Source organism: Phyllostomus hastatus, unplaced genomic scaffold, assembly GCF_019186645.2.
Source record: "Phyllostomus hastatus isolate PE091 unplaced genomic scaffold, TTU_PhHast_1.1 phas_scaffold_501, whole genome shotgun sequence".
Lineage (NCBI taxonomy): Eukaryota > Metazoa > Chordata > Mammalia > Chiroptera > Phyllostomidae > Phyllostomus > Phyllostomus hastatus.
In genome coordinates, this window is record NW_025334033.1 from 47,974,261 (window position 1) to 47,997,850 (window position 23,590).

Here is a 23,590-nt window from a genome sequence, read left to right on the forward strand (position 1 = left end):
ATGGCGGGAAACGAAAGGTCACGGCATTAGGGCATGATGGTGTCAACATAGAACAAAAGCCGTTTTCCCACATGCACCTAAATGGTGAAATAGGGGACTAAAAAGGCAGAGAATGGCTCCAAGCCAGATTCTTCCCATTTGCTTATACCCTCATCCCCACCCAACACACAATCATTCAAAGTAAGGGCACAGCACTGTGTTATGATCAGCTTGCTGCAAAAGTGGCCCAGAGAGGTGAAGTGTCTTGCCCCAGGTCACACAGCTAACGAGTGCCATTAGGAGTGTCAAGACCGCAAGGAATCCGTGACTCACAGCCAACCAGCCTGGTCTACAAGTATGAACCTCCATTTGTGTTTGTGCTCTTACCCCCACCCGCAACGTCACCAGCGATGTCCTGGTGGATAATGACAGGGAGCGGAAGACAACACACGTTCGTTCACCAGGGGCTCTGGAGCCAAAACCCGTGACGTGTGCCCAAGTCAGCTGGGCGAAGACCAGGATCCTCCGCACAGGTGTCGTTCAGCACCACGCTTCAGAAGGCCGCGTGGTCCCGGTGAGGGTGCAAGGACCTTCGCGGGGGCTCCTCACCCACCTCTATCCTGCACCATATCCCTCTCTCTCTCCGGTTATTTTTTCCTACATAAAGAAATTCCCCCAGAAACAGCCAGGTCCTTGGACATCTAATTTAATTAAAAAGAAAAGAGGGGAAAGAACACGTTTATAAAGCACGGCGGCGGACCAGAAGTCATTGTTGTAACGGTTTTATTCAAGTTTGTGTGTGCTCTGGTGGCGAGACCAGGCTGAGATCAGCGTCCCACTGTAACACGATAAGAGGTTTAGCATTGAACCAAGCCTGCTTGGCACCCCCAGCCAACCGTTTACAGTACCTTGGAAAAAAAAAAAAAGCCAAAGAACCTGAAAAATTTCCTTCAGGACTTTTCTATTTTTAAATATTGTTGACAAATTACAATAACTTATATCCCAAAGCAAAGTGGGAACTCAAGGACACGTGGACAGGACACGGGAGCAGGGAAGACCTGGGGATGAAAAGTGGGAGCTAATTACAGAGGAGCAGAATGAACACATGCGCAAACCTTCTTCTTGCCGAGACTCAAAGGCTTGAACAGGGAGGAAAATCCCAAAGAAAACTTTTTCTGTGAACTAGATAAAACCCACCTCCAACCCCTTTTCTTTATCCTCTAGAAGACACCGATACAGTCTTAGACCAAATTTTTGCGTGAGCATGTGAGGATGGGTGATGAGGAGAAAGTTGGCAAGTTCATCAGCTCCCTTCTTTGCGACAACCGGGCACAGAGGGCGCATGGCTCCTCGACACAACAAAAAGGCAAAAGCCTGACTTCAACTTCCCAAGGAGCTGCAATAAGGCTTCCAAGCTCGAGAGACTGGGAGGGACGTGGGTGGCAGCTGAGGCAGAGAGCAGTAACGGGGCCGCTGGGGCTGGACACGGAGGACCAGGGCCCGTGGGCCTTCAGGGGAGCTGGGAGAGGAGCTGCGGAACCTACGTTCGATCCCTGTGTGGAACAAATCCCTGAACAGCTGTGGAAACGGTAGCAGAGAGAGCAGCCAGGAGCAGAGAGGACGTCGGCTGAACGCTGGAGTCGCAGGTCGTGCCGGCTGAATCCAGTGATGGAGGCAGGTGGGTTAGCCATGGGACACAATGCTTCTTGGACGAAGAGCCGTCCCCAAGCTTAGGTGGGCCCAGGCCAGGCTGAATTTATCCCGGGGCTTCTAAACAGTGGCCTACAATGTGCTCAGAGGAAAATGAGAGACAAGTTCGGGGCCAAGCAGAGCAGTAGTGTTGCCTCCTAGCTGTGTGACCTTGGGCATGTCTGATCATTATCCGAGCCTCGGGTCCCACATCCTCAGACGGGGGTCACACGTCCCCTCCCAGGATTATTGTTGAGTCGAAATAACAGTAATTAAGAACAATAATAAACCTCTAGGGCAGCACCTTCCACACAGAGGAAATGTAATGGTTTCTTACGATTTCTGGTTAGTCCACACACCCAGGCCCGGGTAAACCCATGCCTTGCGCTGACAGTGACGAAGAGCCACAGCCAGCATGGCCTCCGGGGCTGGAGGCAGAGATAAAGGACGAGTGGAACAAAGATGAGACGAGAGTGACGGCTGACAGCACGGAGACGCACAGGGCCAGGCACGGTGCTGGGGAACAGCCCCCACCCTCTCCAGCCCTATCTGCAACCTGGCGGGGAGAAGGAGCACAACGTTCCTGGAGTTCAAAGATGTCCCAAAGAAGCTTAAGATGAGAATCAGAAAGGTCCTCTCTAATATAATCACTTACTTCTCACCCTAAACCACACACACACACACACACACACACACACACACACACACACACACTCTCGCGCACGCCCCTCTAAGTGGCTTCGAGGAGGCTGAAAGGAAGCTAGAGAACTTCAAGGAAAAGTCACCCCAGTTACAGGTCCAAAGATGAAAACTGTCCTAAGGTGCTTCACTGTTGTAAGTTGACACATTCCCATTTAAATGCAGACACTCCCAGAAAACGACCCCCTCACTCGGGACTTGTGGGCAAGGGCAATCAGACAAAAACACTTACGATCTACTTCCCGATTCTGTCCGCGCACCACCCCACATCCAGGTGAGAGGCAGACAGGACCCACGCTAGGGTGAGGTGGGGGTGGAGGGCTCACCTCAGATGAAAAATTGAAGGGGGCACCCAAAAGACTCAGTCATCAAGAAGAATCGTATTTCAATGCAGTATTTTAAAAAATTAAAATTAATGAAAACATCCACATTGAACATCATATTAGAATTTGAAATAAAGTCAGGATCTGTCAATGCAGGTATCTGGGTGTGAAGTTCAGGAACGTGGGCAACACATTACTTCTGCAGTGCCAGTGCGGTCTTGCCCTTCGGTAAGTGCGGACAAGCAACACTGTAGCACCAACACTCCCCCCGGCTCCTGGGGAAACCCATCTGGCCTCTGGAATTGTTTCCAGTGTCCCGTCCTGAAACGCCTATCTAGTTGTCAGGTCCCCACCTGCCAATCGATCTAGTTAAAACTAGGTTGTGGCTGTTTGCAGGGAGGGTGGGTCAGACCAGTCAGGAGGGAAGACGGGTCAGCAGAAAGGCGGGTCTGTTTCCGAGAGAAACATCGAGAGGTGTGGAAAAACTCCTGGCTCTGGTAACCCACTGGGCCCTTCTCCATTTCTTTATCTCTGGCTGCAGCTGTGAGCCGAAGGCCCAAGGCAAGGCTGCGGCAGGGGTGCGCGGAACCGCAGACAGTAAGAATCAGGAAGGACCAGTCCTACTGCCTCCACATTAAGGAAGGGAGCCCAACCTCTCTTTGCAAGAGCAAATGCCAGGGCTCCCTAGAAGCCTAGCGAGGCCAGGGTGCTTCCAACACTGGACATGGATCATGGACGAAGGAGAGGGTGGGGACTGTCAGTATCCCATCAAGATGAGTGTAAAATACTCAGTCCAGTCTGAGAGGCCTAGGAGACGCTCACCTGGCCTGCACAGCCAACCAGAAGCCCAGGGCTGGGTCAGGTTAATTAGGCACCTAAGGTTAATTAGCCTTAATCAGCCAGGACTCCAGTTTCCACCTCCTGCCTTCCAACGCAGGCGCCTGAAGTGGGGAGTGCGCAGGCGGCCAGGCCAGGAAAAAGCAGGGACTGAGGACCACCCCCCCCAGAAGCAGCAGAGGGTTTTCCTTTCTGAGGCGGATCTTTATTCATCCGAATTCCTGATCTAAGGAAACGATGATTTGTCTGAAGGGAGAGGGGTGCATTTGGGAATGTGTTCCTACAAAACTGGCATAACAGGAAACTGTTCGCAGGCCTGAAGCCGAGGAGAGGCCCATGGTCTAGTAGGCTGAACCCCGTGAAATTGCTTTTCTCCCAGTGGTTTTTACCTACAACCCCTTGCCCTACCCCACACATACACACGATTTTTGTCCACAAAGAGAAGTGATCTAGCAAGATGAGGCTGGCCCAGGGGCTCCAGGACCATATGTTTTAAAGCCAGAAGGACCTCATGCTTCCAGTAGGGAAGGCAGCATCGTCCTCAGTTCACAGGTGGGCTGAGGTCCCCAGACAGGAAGAGACATTTGCGACGTTGCACAACTAGTAGGTGGGCAGCTCAGATCAGCACATTCCTGAGTCAAAGGCTTAATGAAAGGAAAAGGTCAGGTTCTGCATTCAGAGGGGCCTGCCACACGGACGCTTCACCCCTGACGCGCACCATTATTCACAGCCACCCAGCTTCAGTACCCACTGTTCTGGGCTTTGTTAAAAGCGAGCTTGAAGAGTTAGGAATGCTCAGGAGGTGTTCCCCTCCTTGTGGGGGGTGAGGGGCTGAGGTCCCAGCAAGGGGATTGCAGAGCAAGAAAGAGTGTTGACAAGGTCAGGCCCAACTGCCCTTGGGGGTGTCTCACCATGTCCCTGAGCATGCGTGGTCTGAGGGAAAAGGGTTTTGTGAGGACATCCATACCATGACCCATATCCCAAGGGCCAGCAGACCCCTTCCCAAAGATTCTTCCAGGAACTGGGTGGATTCCAGTCTCTAAAGAAACAAGACTCTAGGAATGCCTCCAAGAAGTCAGAGACCCCAAACTATCATTCTGATGCCGCTCCAACTACTGGCTGCTCTGTAAGACGGGCATGACTGCCTGATAAGTGGGGGGATTTGGAAGGCTGCTCGTAAACATCAGGTGCTACATACATGCAGAAGAGCACATGCCTGACCACAGTTCCCGTGGGTCATGCAAAGCCAACTGCCAATCACTCCTTTTCCGGAAGACAAAGGAAGACACATCAGGTGAGTCCTCTAGAAACAAAGGGGGTGAGAACCACACTGTCAACCTGGGGAGTTTGTCCTAGTCTCCCGCCAGAGCCGGAGCCACATGCCTCGGTAACCTGCTGACACTGACTCTCAGTGCCCTTGAGGGGGGAGCGGCTTTTTCAGGAAGGAAATCTGAGACAGGCGAAAAGACAAGCCCGAGGTCAGCCGGCAAAAGCAGAACAGGGGGCAGAGCCAGTTTGCTCAGGCCTCCGGGCCTGGTGCCCGACTTAGCCATCAGTCGGAGTGGCTTTTTAATTTCTCTTCACTTGGATCTTTGTTTTTAAGCATTTCCCCTTCTCTGTCAGCAAGGACACCAAATGTAGAAGGAAAACAATGTGATTTTGTAGAGGTCAGGAGGAAAGGATAGCGTTATTCCGAGTCATGCAAATGTAAGATATCATCACCGCCATATCGCCATCAGCATCACCACTACCAGACCCTGGGGATACTGAAGGATGGTGTGTTAAGAGCACCCATCAAAGCCTCTTAGAAATAACCCATGAGCTATCTGGGACATCTGCTCAGCCCTGGAAGTGATCTGGATGCCCGAGGCTGTAAACAAAGGACAGTCCTGTTCAGCATCAGAGAAGGGGCCCACAGATCCAAGGAGAAAGGGCTGGGGGCAAGATCTGTTTCCCATCCCCATCTTCCATCTAGAGAGCACCTGCCAAGAGTGAGGAAAAGTCTCAGAGGAAAGTGAGGAAGAGGGAAAAGGGGGGCCGCTATTGCCACTGCAGAGGCTTGAGCCCCAGGTTCAAGGCCCGATCCTGACCATGACCAAGGGGACCTGAGTGGACAGAAAGCAACTCAAACCTGTTACTATACAGGATCCTTCTCCCAGCCACGCCCTACAGGGAGAGTGTGGGAGGCAGGGGCTCATCAGAAAGAGATGGTAACTCCTCCATCTGCGTGGGAACTCACAGAAGCATTTTCAGAATAACTCTGCTTCTGCTCTGGCAGATCCAATTCTTCCCTTAGCAGAGACCCAGCCTTCCCGTCTCCCCCTGGATGGATGAGTAAGAACTGGGTTCAAGCTGTCACTCAATGGCAAGTAGCTGCCATTCGGTTTATGCTACATCAGTTACACTACCACTTCCAAGAAAGATGGCTACAACCTAACAAAATGACAAGAAGTAGAAAAGAAGCAAGGGAAAAACCCCTGCCTCATACCCCAGAGCACTGCCCGGAGCCAGCAGGGTTTGGATTAGGCTGTGAGCTGCACCCCACCGGGGGGCCGTTAAGTGGTTTACAGATGTGTTAGTGGCTCAGACTGGGGAGACAGACAGAGAGTCCAGGGGAGGCCACAGAACAGACCACCCGTGCCCCTCTCCCCACCGAGAATGAAGAAGGATCACTTGGCTGGCTGAACTGCTGACAGGATTCACATTGTATCCCTCCAACCTGAGGAGCGGGGAATCGGGGCCCACACGATGTCTTTCTTACCCGTGGGCCTCCCTGAACAAACAGAAGTAGAGGGTGAGATGCAACGGCGGACCCCAGGACCCAAAACCAACAGCGACTCTCCGCCGACGACGAGGTGGGCCCCGAACCAAAGTGCCCACTGGGCTCATAAAACAAGGAACAATTGGAAAACCAAGGTCACCCCTCACAGTCGCCAAGGCAGGATGTCTATCACAGTTGCAGAGAGAGAGAGAGAGAGAGAGAGCAGTGACTGTGTTTACCACCTGGACCAGCTTCCTGCTCTCCCCACTCTGGCACTCAGGCCTCGGGAGCAGGTTGGCCCCCAGTATCTGCAGAGGAATATGCCACGAGACAACAGTGGAGCAACATTTAGTCTTGAGGCGGGAGGAGCAGGACCTAAGGACTCTACTCCCAATCAAGTAGTTATTTTCCCACAAAGGCAACTGTTCACACTTGATACAGTTGATAGGAGCTCTCAGAGTGGGCGAAATAGTGAGGACACGCATGAGAAAGCTCCAGAAGCAGGGCAACATTCAAGTCAAGGAAACAAATTCCAGAAAAGTCAAGGTTGGCCACTGTTGTCCTTTCTACCCAGCTCGTGGTCCAGAGCCCAGCATTAGGGGCTACCTGGGCCCAGAGACTAGAGGCCGAGGTCGGGCTCCAGGTTGGGACTTGAAGGTTACTGTACGCTGGTGGCTCATGAAGCACCTTACAGACATCATCGCCTCACTACATCCATTTACAGGAGGTACCACTCACAGCTCCGTTTTATTTCAAGGAATTACAGAATGGACGGCCTGGCTGGGGAACATCCCCACCCAGTTCCAACCCCAGGGTCCAGGACCCCACCCCTGACAGAGATGTCTACCAACCAATCACATAACCCAAAGTCCACTATTTCCAGGGACTGGAGGAAAGATCAAGGGGAGGGAAGAACATAGGAAGAACAGACAACAAAAGGGACAGACAGAGGAACTTTGCCTCTGGCATCCCAAGAAACTTCATCATGGGATGAGCATATGTTTGTATCAGAACCGGTCTGACCGCATCGGGACCCCAGGTAGGAGATGGGTGCCGTCAACAGGTGCTGGATTCTTCCCTCCTTCGAGTTTTTCCAAAAGGAACAAGGACAGACAGACTCTGTTACCCTCTTGACTGCAACTCAACTGTATTTTCCCTAACTCCCTCCCCTCCCACCAGTTCTCACTGAGGCAGCCCCCCCTGCCCCTCGCTGGTAGGCCCAAATCAATAAGCGGGGCTGCTGGGAAGTGCAGGTAGGTCGTACCGGGCCCATCACCTCCCACACCCCGTGCTGGGGCACCTTGCCTTCACTCCTCCAGCTGGCACGTAAGGGCTTAGGGCACAGAAAAGCTCGTATCTCACATCAAACAAAATTCTGATTCACGGGTACGAGGGAAGAACATGGCAGAGGAACAAAATCAATCACAGAACATCCAATACTGGTGTGTTTGGGAAGGTTGAACTCAGGGCTAACTGAGGGACCCCGGGCCTGGCTCTGGGCGCACACAGGGGGCTGAGGGGAGGGAGCAGCAGACAGATTTGGCTGAGTGACGCTGCAGGGTCACCCTAAAGGCGAGGAAGACTGTGGAGGACGGGGGACGTGCATGCACCCCTCCCTCCCCTACACAGCCAGAGCTGAGAGCCACAGCCCCTCCAGTGGACATGGGTCTGCAGGGCCCGAGACCCTCTGAAGTGGCCCTGCCTCCATCCCTTCCATCTTCAAAGTGCATTTTCAGTGCAAGAAGTAGGACTGGATCCCAGGGGGTCCGACTCTGAGAAAGGGCTGTGCCAGCCAGCTCCCCTATCTCCCCCTGCATCCCCCAGCCCACCCCTGACGCTTTTCACGCTAAGACCAGAATTCTTGCTGGATCTCGTAAGAGGCAGGCCTGTGTGTGTTCAGTTCAGCGCGACACAGTGGCACAGTGCTGTCCTGACTCTGGCCCTCTGCGTCCAGGTCCAGGAGTGTCCGCTCGGCGGGGGGCAGCGGCCCCGCCTGGAACGGGAGCAAGGCTGGCAGCCCGGGCCGCTCCTCCACAGTGCTGCTGCTGCTGGCCAAGCAGGAGTCCAGGTTGCTGGGGGTCTCTGTGCTGGAGCTGTTAGCTGGGGAGGTGCTGCGGGCATGGCTGGGGGACACGAACCACCAAGGGTCCAGCCGCTGCCGGTTGGCAGAGGGCCGGGGCCGAGGCAGAAACTCCAGGGTCTTGGGTCTCTCCAAGGTCGAGTTCTGCTGTGTGTTCCAGCGCCTCGGGGTGGGGGGAAAGACGACATTGGGGTCAGGGAGACGGGGGAATTCACCGGGGTCTCGGCTGGGGCTGGGGGTTTTCAACATTCCTGGTCAAAGAGACAAGCAGAGAGGCATCAGATGAGGGCAGCTGGTTTCTGGGCCGGGCACACGCTTCTCCATCCCCACCCTGCCACAGCCCTGCCTACTAGGGACGACACGAACAACAGGTATTCCATGAGCACCTACTGTGTGTTGGGAGGCACTGGAGATACTACACAATAGTGAACTAGAAGGTCATGGTCACTATATCTGATAATGATAATGGGACACATGGGGGTTATGTCTGTAATCAAATTACTTAGCACAGATGTTGGCAAACTACAACTCACAGGCCACTCACCCGTGTTTGTGAATGCAGTTGACTGGCCCACAGCCACACCCACGGCCTCCTGTCCCACTGCAGCGGCAGCGTGGAGCAGTGACAACAGAAACCGTAGGACCCACAAAGCCTGAAGTATTTATTGCCTGGCCCTTTTCCAAAAACCTTCGCCCACCCACACTTAAGAAAATGTCTGTTCACTCACATCTCATCCCTTTACAAACATGCGATGGGAACAGAGCTAGGTATCAGAAATTTAAAATAGATGAGTGGTACAGAGGTCTCTGCCTTCAAAGAGGTCACATATTTGTGTTTAACAACAACAACAAAATCTAAAGAGGGGAAGGACAGCTGAATGGTCAAATACAATGATCATTTACAGGCAAATCTTGCTGGAAGGATATGGCCAACCCCTCTCCCACTAGATTAGAGGTGGTTTCCAAGTCAGACCCAGGTCTCCCAGGGAGGAAGGGACAGTGATGGGAAAAACCTAGGACGGGCGTATGCACGCCCAGGCATCACAGGCGTCACATGGAGATGGCAGGCCTATGTACAAGCACAGCAATTTACCGGGACATACTCCACTTCCGAACAGTCAGCCGTGAGTAAGGGGTGAGTGATGAAGGGCATGAGACATGGGCGGGCTTGTCTTACGGGTGTGCCCGCGCTAATGCTATAATGACAGGAAAGAGCACAGCTACGTGGCACAAAATACCCCTCCTAGGTGCAGGACAGGATTCCTTCCAGTCACTTCGGTCTCCTCTGCCAGGAACAAGCAGAGCTAGACCCCTGCCCCTCCTGTACCCTGACCGGCCCTCTGCGCCCGGGGCCAGAAGCACTGCACCGTGCGTTCCAAGACCTAGGGCCTGAACGTCCAGAGGAGTCCCGGCTCTGATCCTTCCTAACACCTGCCAGTCCCCTTCTGCTCCTCAGGGAAGACCCCCTGACACAGAGGACAGGCGGAAGTTGGCCGCTTCCTCCACCCCGGATCAGCCTGTTGTGCTCAGCTGAGTCAGAGGGGGAATGGAGCTCACTCCAACATCTCTCCTTCTGGGGGAGGCACAGAGGCCGGAGAGAGAACAGAGGAGGGGGCAGGACTCACCTGCTCCGGGGCTGGGGCTCAACCCGTTGCTAGAAGGGCTTCTGCTGGCTACGAGGGCCGCTGGCTTGAGGGCCCCATCAGAAGGAGTCCGCCGGTGACCACTGGGCTGCGTGGGGGCCGTAAGGGTGACGTGGGTGGGAGTCAGGGATTGGTTGGGGTCTCGTTTGAAGCGCTCCACTCGGACGTTGACCAAGGGGTTGTGGGTGCAGGGCGTCAGGGGTGGGGCCTCCACTGGGCTGACAGGCATCTCGTAGACCACGATCTCGTCGCTGTCCGAACGCAGCAGGGAGCGGGTGGAGTTGCACTCGGAGATGGAGGAGAGAGACAGCAGTGTGAGGGAGGCGGAGGGGTCTCCGAGCAACAGCATGGGCTCTTCCTTCTTGAAGAGCTTCCGGGATGGGGGGCTGGTGCTCCGACGAGGACGGCTGGCCCTCTGAAAAAGACCTTCACGCCTCTTCTTCTCCTCCCGGGCTGGTGGCTCAGGCTCCTCTGGGAGAGGCAGCTGGCACTTGCCAGCTTCCAGCAGGTCAAACCCTAGGCCTGTGGCTGCGAGAACAGCCCCACAGCCGAGCAGAGCCACCTCACAGCGGCGGTGGTGGGCGCCGCCCCGCTTGAGGCTGTTGGTTGGCGTCAGCTGAGGGGTACTAGTGGTTGAGTTGACAGGAGTGGGCTCCTCGTGGGCTCCGTCACTGGAGGGGCCATCCCCGTCTTCCCCACGAGGGAATGGGATACAGAGGTAGGACTGGTTGGATGAATGCTGTAGACGATTCTCCTCACTCCCTGGGCCTTCGCTATCCTCATCCTCTGTAAAGATGAGATGAGTGGGCAGGAAATGAAAAATGGGAATGTAGCAGCAAGAAGAAGATTCTGGTCCTTCTTCCCAGACCCAGGCCTCCTGGCTTAGTGTCAGGTACACTAAGTCTGATAGGTGGGACCAAGGACTGGGCACTGAACCAACAGGGCTTTACCCGCCAATATGCAACTGTGGCCAATGAGAAATCACCCTGCATTCCAGAGCCTGCTTCCCTATTTGCGGAAAGGGGGCTGCTGACTTGCTACTTCTTTCACAGGGACCCTTGACACAAGAAGCACAGTGAGTTTTTTAGAGCATTGGACAGAACAGAAACATCCCTGATTTCTCTGCACCTTGGAAGCACAAGGGACCTTGGACTTGTAGAATGACAGCCTAGACATTTATTTGTCTTAGGACTAGACTCCTGCAAAGGATTGGAATTCCCTACACGAGTGAAGGCCAATTTACTCCATAGACTGACCTACTCCGACCCTGGAAATCTACAGAGAGAAATAAGAGGACTATCTGAGAGTGAGCCTGGGGAAGACCTTACCCATTCAGTAATCAGGGGCAACCTTACAAAGTTTCCTTAAGAGGAAGACTGTAGCATCTTCTACCAGCATCTCTTGTTTTATGGACTCCCCACTAAAATTCCAGGAAACAGACCCAGAATAGGGAAATGCCTAATTCAAGGCCTCACCCTTCTGCATTGCCCTAAGGAGCCTATAACTGGCCCCTTGGGATAGAAAGTCAAGGGCAGGCTCCATGGCAACAGGAGTGCTTTGGGAAGATTCAATGAAATGGGAATGGGACAAACGAAAAGGAAGTAAGGTAGGGGGTGGAAATCTGAGTAAAAGAGGAGACGACCCCCATGAAGTTATATGAGGGCCTTAAACAGTCCTAGAAGCTTGGCCAACAGCTCTCTGAGAGAATGGGGACAGAGTCAAGACAAGGGCAATGCTTACCCATCTCCATAAGGCTGGTGAATCCCGGCAGAGCCGGGCTACTCCTCGGGCCCTTTCCCAGGTTGGGGGCACTGGATGACCACTGTTTGTATCCATCTACCAGGGACTTGAGGCTAAATAAGGGGAAATGAGAGAACTGTTAATATTGGCTACTTCCCTTACTCCACCCTCAGTTTTAGGAGTCTGTGAAAATGTGTCTACCTTAATTACATCAAAGCCCAAGAGTCCTGGGGTACAGGCAACAAACCTTCCTGAGCCCACCTGCTTCATTAACAAAAGTGCACATGCTGCAGAGAGACCGAAGCAGTGGCAGGACCCACCCCCTCGCATGCTGCTTGGGGCTGTGGAAGGATCTGATGGGCGGGCTGGAAAGAGGAGGGAAAGAGGAAGAGGCGCCCAGCACCTGCCAGGGTCTTGGCTGAGCCCATCGTGAGGGAGAGGCCATCAATACACAGACACCAAATACAGCACACTGGTGACATCAGAAACACTGCAATGCAGAAACTCGCAATGCAAGCCAAGCACCGGGTGGACGAGCCAGCAGAGATGCACCAGGTCACTCCATTCACATCATTTCTTGCTTTCTCCTTCCAAGCTTATAGCATGCTTAGGCAACTTTCAAAAACAAAAATCAGCCAACAAAGCTGCACCCACCCAGTGCACTTGGGGTCAGACCTATGTGGGGAGCAGGTAAGGCTGCATTTGAGCCCTCGGTTTGTCTGGGGCTGGAGGGCAAAAGGACAGGAGCTCACTTTCGAATCCCTGTAATCAGCTCACACTAGCAAGCCGGCAACTCCGGGACACAGACTGGGAAGCCCACTAACCCCCTTATAAACTGAAGGAATCAGGGGCCCGAAGCACTGGTCTTTTCCCTTGAGAACAACAAGAGGAAGGACAGGAATCTATGCTATGGCTGCCTTAGAGATACCAGGATCATAACCAGAGGTGGCTCTCATTTTAGGGCTGGAAAGAGCCATTCACCTAAAGTCCTCTCTTCCTAGCCTATCTTGAGGGCCAGAGAAGGACCAACTTTTTCCTGGACTTCAGATCTCTGTTTCAAGTGCTATCACAAATACCAAAGAATTAAAATACATTCCAAACTCCAGTGGTGTAAACCAAAATACACAGCCAGAGAGATAAGCATGCTGCTAAATCCCTGGCCTGGGACTTCTAACTGGTAATCTTATAACAGTGCCTCCAGCTCCGGATCCAAGGAAATCCAGATTAGCAAAGTCAGAGCCAGCGCTACAGACCAAAGGAGAAATAGCCCAGCACTATCTTCCTAAAACTAAGGATACCAGGAGAACCCCAACAATAGGAGGGGCCAGAGAAGTGAACAAGGTAAAGTCAGGCCAACACAGGAATTTTCCCAAGGTGCACAACGGTACTGCTGGAAAAAAAAAGGTTAGCACAGCCTGGCAATAACGAGGCTTGATGCTGCGGGGTGTGCTGTGAGAACAAGGAAATGGAAGGGCGCGTATTGCCAACACATCTGAAAGGGTGCAAATTCGACTCACCCCAAGTGGAAATGTGGAGATTCTGACGGGGTACTTAAACCATTAGCTTTCTCACGTCTCTGAGGGGATCTTCAATGAATAAAAAGGATCAGCAGTCGGCAGCAGCGGGGGCATCCAGCTCAGCCTCTCCCACACGAGACCCCTCAAGGCTGGACTCGAACTGCACGACCAGCTGCCCTCCCCCTGCCCGGTCAGCAAAGCTCACACCATGAAGGGATCGTTACCAGATGGCCCTGCTGGAGTTGCTACAGACCAGGCAGGGCCTCCCAGTCTCTGGGACAAAAGTCCCGGGGCAGCGACAGCATAATTCCAGGAAGGAGCCTTTGAACTCACAGATACCCGAGCTGTCTGCAGACAAGTGCATGTTTCCTACAAATGTGGACAATTTTTTTTTAAGTATGAAGAGCCAAATTCACTTAACATTACTACGTTCAACACAGCTTTATGTCATTACATATTTTATTTAGCCAATAGGGACTAAATTTAGAAATACTGTCACATAGAAGCGCTCAAAAACTCCTGACATTAAAGAGGTCTTTCAGCTGAGACTGGGTGGAATACATTTTATTTCTTCAAGAGGAAATTGAGAATCATGTCACATATTTTGAACTGCTTCAAAAGTTTTGAGGGCAAATCCATGTAAAAAGGAAGAAAATACCAAAGTTCATATTTTATAATGCAAAATAAACTTAAATTTATTAGCAAGACAAAAAAAAATCTTTAACTGAGGCTGAACCACAGAAACTATTGGGATCCACAGCCAACCTGCTAAGTCTCATCTGTAATCACACTAATGTCAGAAATACCACGGATTCAGGGCGACTGAGCTCCTTGTTGGCGCCAGCTCACCGCTACGGCAGCCTAGGGCTCCTGCAGAACTTAGCACAGCAGAGCAGCCTGCCGTCCCCAGAGGGCTCGACCAGTGGACCCTTACACAGCTTAGGTAGTTTGCCCTGCATAGCTAAATTTTCTATCCCACGGTCTCTAGCAATTTCCAAAGCCTGGCTTCAAACAGTCAATCCTTTAGGAAGCAAACAGTTATTCTCACCTTCGGCTCACATCAGACATAGGGAAACAGAATTGGACATGAAATCTTAGTGTTCAGAGGAATGCCAAGGACAACGATAGGTTCAGGGCACCTATAAGCCTAACATTCAACTTAGAAGCTCTTCGGAAAGCCACTAGAAAGAAGCAGGATGCTGCTTATATTCACACAAGGAAAAGTAAAAAAAAAAAAACCATGGTCCTAGATTCTAACACCAAGAGTAAGAAGTATAAATATTATGTTTGCTCTCCAGGTATGAAACTGAATTGCATTAGAAGCATGGAAGAAGCATAGCGAATACTTACACATGCTTACTATGAGCCAGCTAATCTTCTCTGGCACTTCACAAAGAAGAACTTATTTATTCCTCCAACTCCATGAGATGGGTATGGATATAATCTCCATTTATAAAAAAACATAAAGTCCCACCCTGGCTGGCGTAGCTCAGTGGATTGAGCGTGGGCTGCAAACCAAAGTGTCGCAGGCTCGATTCCCAGTCAGGGTACATGCCTGGGTTGCAGGACACGGCCCCCAGCAACCACACATTGCTGTTTCTCTCTCTCTCTTTCTCCCTCCCTTCCCTCTCTGAAAATAAATAAATAAAATCTTAAAAAAAAAAAAAAAAGAAAACATAGAGTCCCACAGCTAGTCATGGGGAGCCAGGATTCAAACCCAGGCAGGCCAGGGTCAGCATCCAAGTTCTTCACTGCTGTACCACAGTGACTGGCCTCTGAAGGTCAAACACCAGGAGAATTTGAGTCAGAGGCTACAAGGCCACAGAGATAACACAAAGCACATCTAAGGCACCTAGATTTGCTCTGTGCTTTGCCCAGAGGGGCGCTCACACCTGTCAGTGTGGCCATGGGGTGGGGTCTAGAAGAAGTTCCTGTGGTCCTGGAGTTCGAACTGCTTCACCAAGGCTGGATTATCCTACCTGCCCCAGCTTCAGCATGAGCTTCCAGTCAAGAGAGACCCATAATCCACTCTTACTTCTCTTTCCTCCAAGCAGACGTTTTAAGGGGGAGAGCCAGATATAAGTACGATACTCAGGCGGAACACGTCACATGTAGTTCATGCTTCAGGTACTTGCTGCTCTGAGAAGGACACCTCCAGGGGTCGGTAAACTCACCGTGGGCTAGATTCTGCCCACTACCTATTTTGCTTTTGCATCTCATCCACGGTCTGAGGCTGCTTCTGCATTGCCACCCTGAAGCTGAGTAGGCCCACAAAGCCTAAAATATTTATTTATTATCTGGCTCTTTATGGATAAAGTTTGCCAACCCCTGTCCTAGGAGGTTCCAGGGGAAAGGAGATGGGCAAACTCGGTTGTCAAGATCAAGAAACTTAGAATTTCTCAGAAAGAAGTCAAACACAACAGAGAACAAGGTATTTCACATCACAGTTTTAAAAGGGTGTCCCGTCTTTAAATGAGAACTTCCCATCCCCTGGCTCTTACCCTTCGTCTCCTGAGCCAAGCTCCTTCTGACCAAGCGTGCCTGGCCCCCACGTCCGTCCCTTCTTCTTGGAAGCCCTTTTCTCCTCCTCCTCCCCTTCCTCCTTTGGGATGACTGAGCTCCGGCCCCAGGTTTTGCTGCTTTCACCTGGTGTCACTGTGAATAAGAAAGGTTAGCTGGGATCTGGAAACAGACAGCACTCTGTCTGGCCCCCACCAACCCCCATTCCCACCCCCGCCCTCCCAAACCAGCCTCCACCCAACCAGACACACACATACACACACACTTGGAGCTCCTGGGAAGAAGTTAGGCTTCTTCAAAAACTCTGTGTCTAGGTGGAGCCTCTCAGCAAAGTAATGGATTCTCAGCCACCAACTATTGAGCATTCTCCAAGTACCAGACATGGAAACATTTCCTAGCTCCCCGTGAATCCAATATAAAGGTGGAGCTTGGGCCAGCCAGAGCTCAGACCTCCGAACAGACCTGATTTAAAGAATTTGTTTCGTTGGGTGGAACTGGATTGTGGGGTGGGTGGTAGAGAAAAAAGGTAAGAGGAAAAAAGGAAGATGTGGGAGTGCAGAAATTTTGGTAAGAAAAGTGTTGGAAAGGAAGAAAATGAGGGTTTCGAGACTGCAGGGAAGGAAGTCAGGAGTAGGAGGGCAGGGGGAAGGCACAGGCCTAGAGAAACATAACAGATAAGAGGGGAAGCACATTCTTCTGAAATTGGTACTTTAGAGCATGGGCTGAAACCCAAATGCTTCAGAGACTTGGCTTATACCATAAGTGAGTGAAGTGACTCAGCTACCAAAAAATAGGGAGTTGAAGGAACTGAGGCAAAATACAGAGCATATGTGTGCCCTGAGTTCCAGCCAACCATGGCCACACGCACAAGGGAATCCACTGATTTGATTTGATTTTCCAAGGAAAGCCAGAAACTCAGAATTTTTTGATGAAATCTCTCTATCTTTAAATCAGGGAAACTAACTCATTCATAAACACACACACACACATATGTACATGTGTGTGTTTGTGTATGTATAAGTTCTTTTTAGTAAATACCTCTGTAAAAGTAAAATTGGTCCAGATTTGACCTATGGCAAAATACTTGGCAAGTTTTCTTAGAACCTACACTTTGAAAACACCCTTCCCCGGGAAGCACGAACGAAAGAAAAACGACGATGCCCCAAATATGGCAGAGCATAAGAGGTGTCCAGGCTACAGCACCAAACTGTATCCACATCACACACCAGTTTCTAAACCGCTTTGTACCCACAATACCTACAGACCCCTTTGCTGGTATCTGGCTAGGAGCAGGAGGTAGAGGAGGCAGTAGTAAAGCTAATGAAGGGAGACAAGGGGGAGGGCTAAGGTTCGCGTACATATGTGCATGTATATATACGCATTGTCGAGGAGAGGTGGCAGAAGTTATGGATGGCGCAAGCCTGGACCAGTCGCTGGCTGGACAGAGTAGGGGACAGGTGCCCCTGGTGTGTTCTGGCCCCAACTAATCTGGGAAACAGTCTCACACTGGATGGCTCGAAGGCGAGGAATGATGGTGGGGCTTGCAGGAGGACTGGAGCGACTGTTGATGAGACTCTTCCTTTTATCCATGGTCGGGGAGGCCTGGACCGTGAACTTGTGCTGGAAATCTGCTTGGGGAAAGATGAAACATATGCATTTGCATTAGAATTTTCCCACAATCAAATTACTCCAAGAAAACTGACCCTTCCTGGCAGGCTGGAGGGACAGGCCCTCTTTTCCTGAGAAACTCCTTGCTCACCCAGGAAATGGTCTCTTTCAGAATCCTCATCTCTTTTCCCCAAAAGATGGCAGGAGGCAAGATGAACGTACAAAGAGAAGGAAAATTCCTTATCTGAGTGAAAGTCATTAGGCAGTTTCCATAAATGCGTACGTGTGTAGCGATTACATATTTAGAATAGTCTTTTTTAGATCATGAGAGTAGTTGATTGTTCTAGGAAATCTAACTTTAAATCCTCCTCTTTATATAACCTATTAGTGCACACCCCCTCTTCTCGGGAACCAAAGCAGGCAGACGAATGCTTCTCACTAAGTGTAGGCAGCAGGGTGAGTAGTAAGAACTAATCCTTGGTGGGAACCTAGGGAAGTAAGGGACATGGGGCTAATGGGCCAAATTCTGAGGCATTCCAGAGGCAGTTGTGGTGCGGCCCAAGCAATGTACAGCTTACAGCTCTGAATGTCTGAGTATCATTCTCCTCCCCCATCAGAGAGGTACAATAATTACAGCTGCATGTTGGCACCTAAGTTTCCCCCTAGACCAGGGGTGTCAAACTCATTTTCACCGGGGGCCACATCAGCCTCGCAGTTGCCTCCAAAGGGCCCAATGTAATTTTAGGACTGAATACATGTAACTAGTCCTTAACTAGGGGCAAGGAGCTTGGCATTGCAGCCAGGTAGAAACAAGGGACCAGGCCCGATTAAAACAAGGTGGAGGGCCCAATTCAGCCCGCGGGCCTTGTGTTTGCAACCTGTGCCCTAGACTGTGATCTCCCTGAGGATGGGAACTATCACTTTCCCGGCACACAGCAGTATGCTGGCACATGCCGGATGCTCAAGAGGTGTTTCGAGACTCTGTTTTCTGAAAAGAAAAATAAAAGTACGACAAGGGCACCAGTAAACGGGTCCCCTGAACACATTCACTGACTTCCACTAAATAATTCCCTTGTCTGTACTTAAGCCATTTTTTTTTAATTTTTAAAAATTGATTTGAGAGAGAGAGAGGAAAGGAGGGTGAGAGAAACATCGATTTGTTGTATCCACTGACTGATGCATACTTACTGGTTGATTCTTGTATGTGCCCTGACCAGGGATCAAACCTGCAACCTTGGCATATAGGGATGATGCTCTAACCAACTGAGCTCCCTGGCCAGGGTTGGTTCCTTAACTTCTATTAAGCTTGCTTCCTGGGGCCTTAAGGACTTCAATCTACATGCACACTTGAGCACCCATCTCCTTTCATGGCTACACTGTGCCCCACAAGATTCTAATTCACGGTTTCATATTTTTTTGCATTTTCCCAAGGGTGTGCCTATCACAAATGTACTTGTATTCAGTTGATGTGTTTCTGAAAAGGTATGTGTAAATCACATTCTTACACATTAATCCTTCTTGAGATGAATTATTTTGCAGAGACAAGAGTTCTCTTGCTTCACACGTCCATAGTCTGGAGTTTGTGTTGCCCCCAATCACTTGCTTCCTTCTCCTGGTGTGACTAGCCACCGACCATGCTTCTAGCAGCCTGGCCCATGCTTGCCTGTCAAGTCCATCACCAGTTTGTCTTCCCTTCATATTCTGCGTGTAGTCTCAAAAATTCCCCTGGAGTTGGGTAGCGTCCAGTAGGCCAGTCTCCTCACTGAATAGAATGGCCCTTTCCAAACTGGCTCCCTGTTGAATCGCAGGGTCCCTTTTTCCAAGCACAGCCCCGGGCTCCCAGCACCCCGCCACTCCAGCCCATGCCAGGCTCCCGCCTCCCTGCAGCCCCTGGGCACTCACCGGAAGGGAGGCTGATGCGGTTTCCATCCTTGAGCTTCAGCCGGTTCTTCCGGAACTTGCCCTTGCGTTTCTTCACCCGGGGCTTCTCTTGGCACAGCTGGTGGATGATGATGTTGAGCTCCCGTTCCAGGATGTCGATCTCCCGCTCCGCCAGCTCCTGCTCGCGGCGCCGCAGCAGCTCCTCCTGCGTCTTCTGCTGCAGTGCTGCCCGCGTCAGCTCCTCCTCCCAGGTGCGGAGCTCCTGCGGGGGCAGGACCATCTATCTGTCAGGGCCCGGGGGCCAGGGGCGAGGTCCAACCTGGAGAGGCTCCCACAGTGCCCACACATCAAGTGCCCCACGGAGAGGGCTGCACAATAGTTAGCTGGTAAATGGACCCCTGACCACCTGGCTGGTGGGAAAGTAAGGCTCAGAACAGCCACACTGAGGATACAGCTCGAGTAGCCGCAGGCCACGCCGGGACTGATAGTTCCCGGTTGCTCCTTGATTATTGATTAAACTCTCCTGTGACTTAGGGAAAAAATGGGGGTTTGGGTAGAAAATATAACATGTAGTTAAATTTTACAGACTTGGTTCTATTTTCATTTTTTCCATCAAATAAGAGAATTATTTTTAAACCAGAAGTAACTTAATGTGATCCAGCTTAAAATGTGCCCACTGTAAACAAATCACCCTCCAGACATCACCTAGCATTCAAATAAAAGTAAACAGACTTCCAGCGTGGCTGTTCAAATGGCACGTGCGGTGCACTGGGTGAGTGAATCCACCGAGGCATGTGCTGGGAGCTCTCAGCTTATCTTAAAGGAGAACCATCTGCCCTGGGAAGATGGTGAGAGCGCAGCAGAGAGAAAGGAGAACATTTCCTGACGTCTGTGCCAGGCACTTGCTCTCCGACCGCGCCACGTCAGGTGGGCAGAACCTCTTCCCTGCCTCCCCGCTACCCCTCTCTGTGAGGTCATCAACGAACCCAGCATGGACTCCTGGGAAGGGGTGGGAGCTATGGACTCGGAAAACAGGAGAGAAAACAGGAAACAGAGCAAAGCATGTGTATACAATTTTAAAATATGAACCCTAAACTGTTAACACTGGGTACTCTGGGCCTAGGACTAAAGTGGGGTGGGGAAAGGAGAAAATTTAAGAAGCTTTCATGTCAATAACCTGAAAGAATCATGTCTAAAAAAGTGGGAAGCTTCTTCAATAAAGAAACCAGAGCAACACTTCTGTGGTCAAAACTTAAAATTCTTAATGACATGCTGCACTAGAAGTCATTCTGGACTAAAACAAAATACTGTAGATAAGGAACCTAGAGCTATATTTTAAAAAAGTATGTGAACTCAGATTGGGGAAGCTGAGCAGCAGGTAGAGAGCAGAAGAGAGAACGGTGATGGGAATAAAATATTCTGCAGGTAGGAGCTTTTCATTTGGCTTGTCCTCCATTCTCAAGAGAGTATCAAAATAACCATAAAAGTAACAGAAAGAAGAGAAATGAGAAGAAGCTTTGCATCTAAAAGACTGTCTGGTACACGGGAAGTGCTCAGTAGTTGCCGAATAACTGTCGAGTCAATGAATGAATAAATGAGAAAGGAGGAGATAGAAGACACTTTTATAAATGCAACCCTTCTTTATGGAACATAGATTCATCCTAAGTATCTACAAGATAAGCTTGAACTTTTGAGCTTGAGGAACTAAGTAAGCTCCAAAGAGATTAACTGTGCACCTTCCAGATCCTTGGCTTCCCTGGTCCACTACTTTGTTTTCACTGTCAGGAAAACAAAACTGCATGGAAGATCCAGAAAAGTTATTGCTGATTGGTTGATTTTGCTGCTAACTGGGAAAACTGAACAGTTCAAGACAATATCAGCCTTGCTAAGTCTGTTCTCCTGCATGCTCCTGTCTAAGGGATGGTTTGAGTCTAAGCCCTTTCCTTTAAAGGAACTCAAACCCCAGTCCAGAGACCAATCCATGGTCACAGAACCTAGAAGCAGCAGGTTGAGTCAACCGAGGAATAACTTGAATCACACAGGAAACCAGGACATTTACAGAGTACTCGCCTATGGCACCACATACCTGGAAGACCCTCACACATGGTAAATCCCCTTCTTGTGAAACACCTATTTAGGGATCAACTTCACAGCATGCAATTCACATTTCCCACATACAATAACGTAAGAGGAATCCCTCCAGAGAGAGAGCTCATTATTCATCTTATCCTCACTTGCCCAACTATGAGCCTTGTATTGAGAGGCACCACAGCATGGTGGTTAAGAGCAAGAACTCCGGAACAGGCTGCCTGAATTGTGGCCTCGGGCAATTTAATACGGGCCTCATCTGTGATATGGAGTTAAGAGCGCCGACATCACAGGGTTGTATTACATAAGATAATTATTATCTTATTATGTAAGATTATGTAAGAATTCATATAAGTGACTTATAATAGGCCATGGCACATAGAACACGCTCTACAAATGTTAGCTCTTAGGGGAACGGGTTTGACTTTTCCTAGTAACTACTTATTGACAAAATCCAACTTTCATTTTTCTTACTGGCTGGTACCCTTATAATCTCATCAATCAAAAGAAATAACCAAGAGTCCGTGATTCCGCAATCTAAAAAAAGGCCAGCAACTCTGCGGGTCTTCTATTTCGAATAGCATTTGTACTAGGAACGGCCTGTTTCAATCATCCTGCTCACTGGCCACTGCAGGTCCACCCTCTCTCCCCCTGGATCCCTCAGCATGCGTCACAAGCTCACTCCATTCCCCTGCAGAAGGCTTGTTGACTTCTCAAACAGCACCAAGTTTAGGATTGCTATGTTGAATAAAGACTTCGTCTTTTTAAATCAGCTCCAGAAATTACGTTTAAGTCATTTGTTTAGGGAAACAATAACGAGGACATTATTGGACAGGACATTAACGAGGACATTAGGGAAAGAGGACAGTTTTGGAATCAGAAGACCCAGGCTGAAGATTCTGTTCCCCTACTTACTAGATGAGTCACTGACCCTCGGCTCTGAACAGAAAAAGACAACACCTACCCCACGTGCTGGTGGCAGGGGCCATAAGACTCCTGGATAAAACGCAAGAAAAAGTCTCATCAGACCTTTCAAGTGAAAGAACTGGGAAGTCACGAAGACATGTATAATTTTAGTTACTATTGTTATCATATCGCTTCCCGAATTCCCATGGTGGGGAGTGGAAAGGGAGAAAGAAATTAGCCAAGTCTGTGTATAGACATCCCTCTGCCCCGCGCCGCAGCCCTTTGATTTAGTCCTGCCTCTGCAGCGCAGCTGCTTTGATTCGCTGCACCTGGGTGGACACTCGCTGCGCCAAGGGCCCAGAGAGGGGCCCTTTAAGGAACGGCCACCAAACAAGAAGATGGATATCTACTTGGCTCCATCTCTGAACTCCCCGGTCGGTTTGGGCTTTCGGCCCTTTTCATAAAAAAACATGAAAAATGCCAAACATTTCCAAGCCCATGGTGTTTTTAGCCCACGTGCTAGTTCTGATTCTGATACCAAAAGACACTGGCAAGATGTTCTGATAAATGTTCTCAGTGTTGAAGTGTCCCTGTATCAGGTTAACCTCTAGAAGTCCCTTGCAAAACCAAGAAATGTTTCTAGAACCCTACCGTATTTTCAGCTGGGAAGGTGAGACACCACGCTGGTACTTGCCCAGTGGTGCTGTCCCTGCGGTTTGGACAATGAAGACATTATGCTCAAGGAGAGCTTTGACCAATGACTCCCCCTACTTATCCCTGCCACATCCCCAAAAGAAAGAAAAATTCTATACCACTTCCGGTCACACTTGAGGCCTGGAGAATTCTTTCCGCGCAGAGCCAGGAAGGAAAGAACTGCCCTGTTAGCACAAACCAAGCAGGAAGGTTGGTCGTGCCAGGCTCTGTCCAGAGGCCCCACTAGAGAAGGTTCACTGACTCAGTGCATGCCTTTATCTTTTTTCTTACCTTTTCTTTGGCCCTGAGTTGGTCAAACATCTCCTGAATCTCATGTTTCCAGTCATCCTGCAGGCAGTGGAAGGAGTCCTTGGGCATTTCAAAGAAACCAGACTCCTCTATGGTAGTCAGCTGGTCCAGGATATTTGTGAAGGGTGGTCGTGAATGGGGGTCGGGGTTCCAGCAATCTTCATGGAACACGTGAGCAGACAAAAAGCATAAACGGACAGAGGTGAACTTAAGATTAGGATACTGAGTGACATCATTTCCAAAAAAACTACCTCTCATTTTTTACCTTCAGGAAACAGAGACTGGGGTTTGGGTCCACAAACTGGACTTAGGAAGTA

General features: G+C 50.4%; 1 protein-coding gene across 2 annotated transcripts in view; it reads right to left on the minus strand.

Moving 5' to 3' along the window:
* Positions 1-765: 765 nt before the first annotated feature.
* MAP3K9 (mitogen-activated protein kinase kinase kinase 9) overlaps positions 766-23,590 on the minus strand; it is a 77,607-nt gene continuing 54,782 nt past the window's right edge. Inside the window, exons 5-12 of one of the 2 annotated variants that reach the window (XM_045822557.1) lie at positions 23,256-23,431; positions 19,299-19,539; positions 17,294-17,416; positions 15,770-15,923; positions 13,269-13,337; positions 11,752-11,864; positions 9,994-10,797; positions 766-8,619 (exon numbers count right to left, since the gene is read on the minus strand). In XM_045822557.1, the coding sequence (XP_045678513.1) occupies positions 8,135-8,619; positions 9,994-10,797; positions 11,752-11,864; positions 13,269-13,337; positions 15,770-15,923; positions 17,294-17,416; positions 19,299-19,539; positions 23,256-23,431 (2,165 nt within the window). In that variant the 3' untranslated portion in view covers positions 766-8,134. The remainder of the gene's footprint in view (positions 8,620-9,993; positions 10,798-11,751; positions 11,865-13,268; positions 13,338-15,769; positions 15,924-17,293; positions 17,417-19,298; positions 19,540-23,255; positions 23,432-23,590) is intronic. The other variant, XM_045822558.1, reaches the window with a different exon arrangement.